The 5,053-nt window shown below is 41.9% G+C and overlaps 1 protein-coding gene across 1 annotated transcript in view; it reads right to left on the bottom strand.

The window, feature by feature from the left end:
- Window positions 1-913: 913 nt before the first annotated feature.
- SMYD1 (SET and MYND domain containing 1) overlaps window positions 914-5,053 on the bottom strand; it is a 66,918-nt gene continuing 62,778 nt past the window's right edge. The window contains exons 8-10 of the mRNA XM_007954097.2: window positions 3,232-3,395; window positions 2,535-2,703; window positions 914-1,072 (exon numbers count right to left, since the gene is read on the bottom strand). Of these exons, the coding sequence (XP_007952288.1) occupies window positions 914-1,072; window positions 2,535-2,703; window positions 3,232-3,395 (492 nt within the window). The remainder of the gene's footprint in view (window positions 1,073-2,534; window positions 2,704-3,231; window positions 3,396-5,053) is intronic.

Below are 5,053 nucleotides of genomic sequence, written 5' to 3'. Positions count from 1 at the left end.
CCTTCCTTCCGAGGAGTGGCTGGTGGGTTTGAACCGCCAGCCTTCTGGTTAGCAGTCAAGTGCCTTAGCCACTATGCTACCAGAGCTCCCACAACAACAACCCACAACAACCCTTAAGGTAGGTGAAAATGAGAAAACTGAGGCCCAGGTGAAATAATAAGTTCAATGGCACACAGATAAAACTAGGAGAGCTGGGATATGAACTTAAACAGTTTTGCTCAGTGTCCATGCTTTTAAAAACTAAGATAAAATGATTCTCTAAAACTGCACTGTCTAATATAGTAGCCACTAGTCACATGTGCCTATTTAAACTTAAATTAACTGAAGTGAAATAAAATTTGAAATTCAGTTCCTCAGTCATACTAGCCACATTTCAAGTTCTCAATACCACATTTTCTAGTTAGTTTTCCAATACAACTGGCTGTTGTATTGGACTGCAAAGATGTAAAATATTTCCATCATCACAGAAAGTTCTACTAGACAGCACTGCTCTTAGAAGATTGTCAGAAAGAAAGAAGCCACACTTATTTGCTTGGAAACACAGGCAATTTAATGGACTTTGTGGACTTCTATAACATAAAACCTTCAAATACAATTTTGTGACTCTTGTACTCTTAGATAGCAAACTTGTTCATTCATTCACCCATTCATTCAACACAGTCTTACTAAGCACCAACTATGTTATCTTCAGGGCCCAGCACAAAATAAATGTTTCTAGGCTGGGCATGGTGAGGAGGATAGAGTTTAAGTAAGTTGAATTGAACAAAATGACAATGGAGAACATAGGGTCATATGTTCCCACACAGCTAGGATTACCCCCAACTTCTTCACCAAGGATATCTCCAGAGACCTCTGCCTACAGAAACTCTCCCCAGTTCCCCAGGCATGTCGCCAATCCCTATGAGGAAGGTCCTCACTGCTTCTTATGGAACAGGGCTGGGGCTGGCTCTTTGCTGGGTTCGGCCATGACCTGCATGGGCTGGTTGTTTAGGGCAGCCTCACGCATCTTGTAGTACATGAACTCATTCTGACGGAACATGCGCAGCTCCATCTCCGTCTGCACACGCATGGCCTATGGGACACAGATACACCATAAATGTTAGTGACAAGCTCCCAAGACATGTTGGTCTTTGACTTACCTTGGCCCTTTTGAAAAGTACAGACAATGGGGTGACTGACTCCCAGTCTCTGAAATTCAATTCAACTCTCCACCCTCAAAGGACACACACAAATGCATAAACACACATACATACACACAAACACACACACACACATCCATTGTGTGTTTGTAAGGGGAAGTCAGGCCCCTGGGAGGTAGTTTGAAGGATTGTTCTCATCAGAGAATATGTGTACTCAGAAACTGTCGAGTGGAAACCTGGATATGAACCCTGGTTCCCACATATTTTGTTTGTTGGCCTTAGTAAATGACTTAACTGCTTCAGCTCTCAGTGTTCTCATCTATGGAATGGATGAGATTCCTCCATAACTTACAGAGGTTGTGAAGGCTACAATGAGTAACACATGGAAAGCCCTTGTTCTCTTATGTCCATTCCACAAATAATTATCAAGGGCAACAAATACTTATCAAGGGCCACAAATATCATTCAAGGGGTTGGGAAAATGGCAGTGAACATGATAGACAAAGTCTTTGCCTTGGATAAGCTTAATATACTAGATATACTTAGTCTTCTCCACTTTTCTGCTCCTCACTTGGTACTCACATCAATTTTGAGGGGCTAGTATATTAATCCCACTTTATAGGTGAGGAAACTGAGGATCAGAAAACTAAATGGCCATAGAGATGTAAAAGGACATAAGAGAAGTAAAAAGTCACACAAGTCCTAAGTGGCAGAGCCATTTTGCATTACATTTTCTAACACCAAACCTGTCCTCTTTCCCTATACTACAGTGTCTGAGGACATTCTTATCACTCAAATAACCAGCCCCTCAAAGCCCAAAGGAAACCAGCAGTTATTGAGACCACACCATTTGCCATGCACTGTCCCAAGAACTTTAGAACATTAATTCATTGAACCCTCATCCCAACACTATGAGCTTAGAACCCAATTTATTGAGAAGGAGTCTAAGGCTCATATCATCCAATATTTGCAAAGCCACACAGCTAGAAAGTGGTGAAGCTGGAAGTCAATTCGGGTGATCTGATCCTACAGCCAGTGTTCCCAACTCTATTCTGTAGTCTAGAATATTTTCTAACATAAATGGTTGCACACAACATACACTCACACACGCCACTGTTTAGATTTTCTCAGTCCAGTCTTGAGGCATATTTGTACAATAGGCTCAAGGTTCAAATTTCAGCTTTGTCATCAACCCACTATATGACTATGGACAAATTACTGTCCTTCCCTGGGGCTCAGTTTCTTCATATGTTTTTAAAAAAAGTGAGTTAACACATTTCTAAGTTCCCTTTTTGTCTGACTGACAATCTATGAGCTTTCCTAGAGTCCATCTGAAATCAAACTCTTATCCTCAGACAGCACAGACCAGGTAGTGAGAGCTTAGATGCTACTTGCCTCTAAGTCCTTGGTGATTGGGTGGGAGGGCCCGTGTGTCACCAGAAGAATGGCATAGGCTTTGCATATCATCCCATGCCCTACCTCAATGTTACCAGCATGCCAATTGGTCAGACCTGCTCGCATCACGGCCATGCCCAGCTGGGCATTGTTGTGGTGGTAGAGCTTCCTGTAGGGACATAACACATAAACACACTGCACTATCCCAGCTTCCCATATGTCTGCATAGCATTTAACAGTTTATAAAGGTCCTTGTGAAGTCCACTTGCTCTTCCCATCAGCCCTGCAAGGCAGCTGCATCCTGGCAGTGGAAGCTCTACTTCTTTAGATAGACTATAGCAAATGAAAGGATTTTCCATGTTGATTGCTAAGGAGGAAAACCCTTTCAAAATACTTAAAATCAAGCTGAACTTAGCCTTAAGGCAATTAAGATGTTACTGAGGTGATAAAGGAGCTACAGGATCTGGGAAAGACCAAGGATAACAACTAGGTTTCATCTCGGGTACCAACTCTGATTGTTTGGTCATTGCTACTTGGAGTATCATGATAAAATGCTTACTGGTAAAGAGAACCATGATCAATTAGTGAAGTCTGCTATGTGTGTAAGGAGTGGTGGCAACATATGTGCCATCTGGTTGCCATCCCTGAAATAGACCCACTTTCATGAGACTGTCTGAGACCCAGAATCGTCACCTACATGTAGCCATCCACCATCCTCTTGGCATAGTCTGCAGCTTCCCCAAAGGCCTGGAGGTAAGAAAGGACCTCTGAAACAATGCCCAGTATCCGCAGCTTGTAGAGGTTGGTGTCTGCAAACACTGGCTCCTGTTTCTGCAGGCACTCCCGGCATAATTTCACCACCTAGAATGAAAAACAGGTTCTGTCCACTATCAGTGCCCCAGAACACATACTTAATTCATGTATCAGCATGTCATTACATTGAATACCATCCTTTCAGGGTGGGGGAAATTGCTGGAAGAGGTGGGAAAGCATAGGATGTGACTTGAATTTAAAAATGGTCCTGTTTGGTTACAAAATAGGAACAGGAAGGAGAAAAGTGAGAGATATGGCTGACTTGGCAGAGTAAGGAGTTTTCACATAATTCAGTAGGAGCAGGGAGCTATGAAATACATATAATGCCCATTGTCATTGAGGCGATTCCAACTCATAGTGACCCTGTAGGACAGGATAAAACTATCCTATACGGTTTTCAAGGCTATAAATCTTTATAGAAGCAGACTGCTACATTTCTCCCAAGTGGCTAGTGAGTTCAAACCACTGACCTTTCTCTTAGCAGCTAAGCACTTAACCACTATGCCTGTGTGTGTGTGTATGTGTGTGTAATACTTCTTTGTTGCACTGTTGTGAGAGTTGTTTACTCTCACAACAATGCAACAAGGTTAGTATTACTAACCTCCCCATTTTACCAGATGAAGAAACTGAAGCACAGAGAGGGTAAGTACTTTGCCAAAGTCACACAGGTAGTGAGTGAGCAATAGGGTGAGGACTCAAACCAAACAGTTGACCTCCTTAGCCTGTGTTCTTAACCAACATATGAGTGATTTGCAAACCTGGCTGTATATTGAAATCAGCTGGAGAGCTTTTAAAAACACTGATATCTGGGCTCAACCCCAGACCAATTGAAACCAAATATCTGGGGGAGAAACCCTGGCATCCATAGTTTGTAAGCCTCTGGGTGGTTCTCATGTACATTGAGGTTGGACTATCTGCCCTGCTGGAGATGTATAAGATGTTTCAGCAGAAAGAGAAGCTCACAGAAGGCTGGTAGACCCATAAGGAGGCAGCTACATTGGCTCTGGTAAGAAATAAGATGGGCCTGACCCCATTCATCTTGGAATCAGGCTGTCCAGACTGATTCTTGTGTGGACTTAGGCTTAGGTTACATCCTACCAAGTCAGATGGTCTCTACATTTTTTTTTTTTTCCTAGAACTCTGAGCCCCCAAATGGACTCTTTTTTTTTTTTTTAATTAATTTATTTATTTTATTTGGGTAAAGATTTACAGAGCAAATTCACTTTCCATACAGCAGTTCACATATACTTTTTCTCATGTCATTGAGACCTTTTGCTTATTTTATTTGGGTAAAGATTTACAGAGCAAATTCACTTTTCATACAGCGGTTCACATATACTTTTTCTCATGTCATTGAGACCTTTTGCTTTCTTCATGGATGATTTTCTTGATGTCATCCCACAATTCCTCTTGTTTTTGGTCATTGGTGTTCAGTGTATCAAGTCTATTATTTAGTCGGTCTCTAAATTCAGGAGGGATATAATCAAGGTCATATTTTGGCTCTCGTGAACTTGTTTTTACTGTCTTCAGCTTCAACTTGAACTTGCATATGAGCAGTTGATGGTCTGTTCCACAGTCAGCTTCTTGCCTTGTTTTGGCTGAAGATATTGAGCTTCTCTTTGCCTCTTGCCACAGATGTAGTCAATCTGATTCCTGTGTAGTCTGTCTGGTGAAGTCCACATGTATAGCCACCATTTATGCTGTTG

The sequence above is a fragment of the Orycteropus afer genome, unplaced genomic scaffold, assembly GCF_000298275.1.
Source record: "Orycteropus afer afer isolate SDZICR_OR568_19922 unplaced genomic scaffold, OryAfe1.0 scaffold00431, whole genome shotgun sequence".
Lineage (NCBI taxonomy): Eukaryota > Metazoa > Chordata > Mammalia > Tubulidentata > Orycteropodidae > Orycteropus > Orycteropus afer.
The sequence above is the reverse complement of the archived record's forward strand: the minus strand, read 5'-3'. Positions and strand labels throughout refer to the sequence as shown.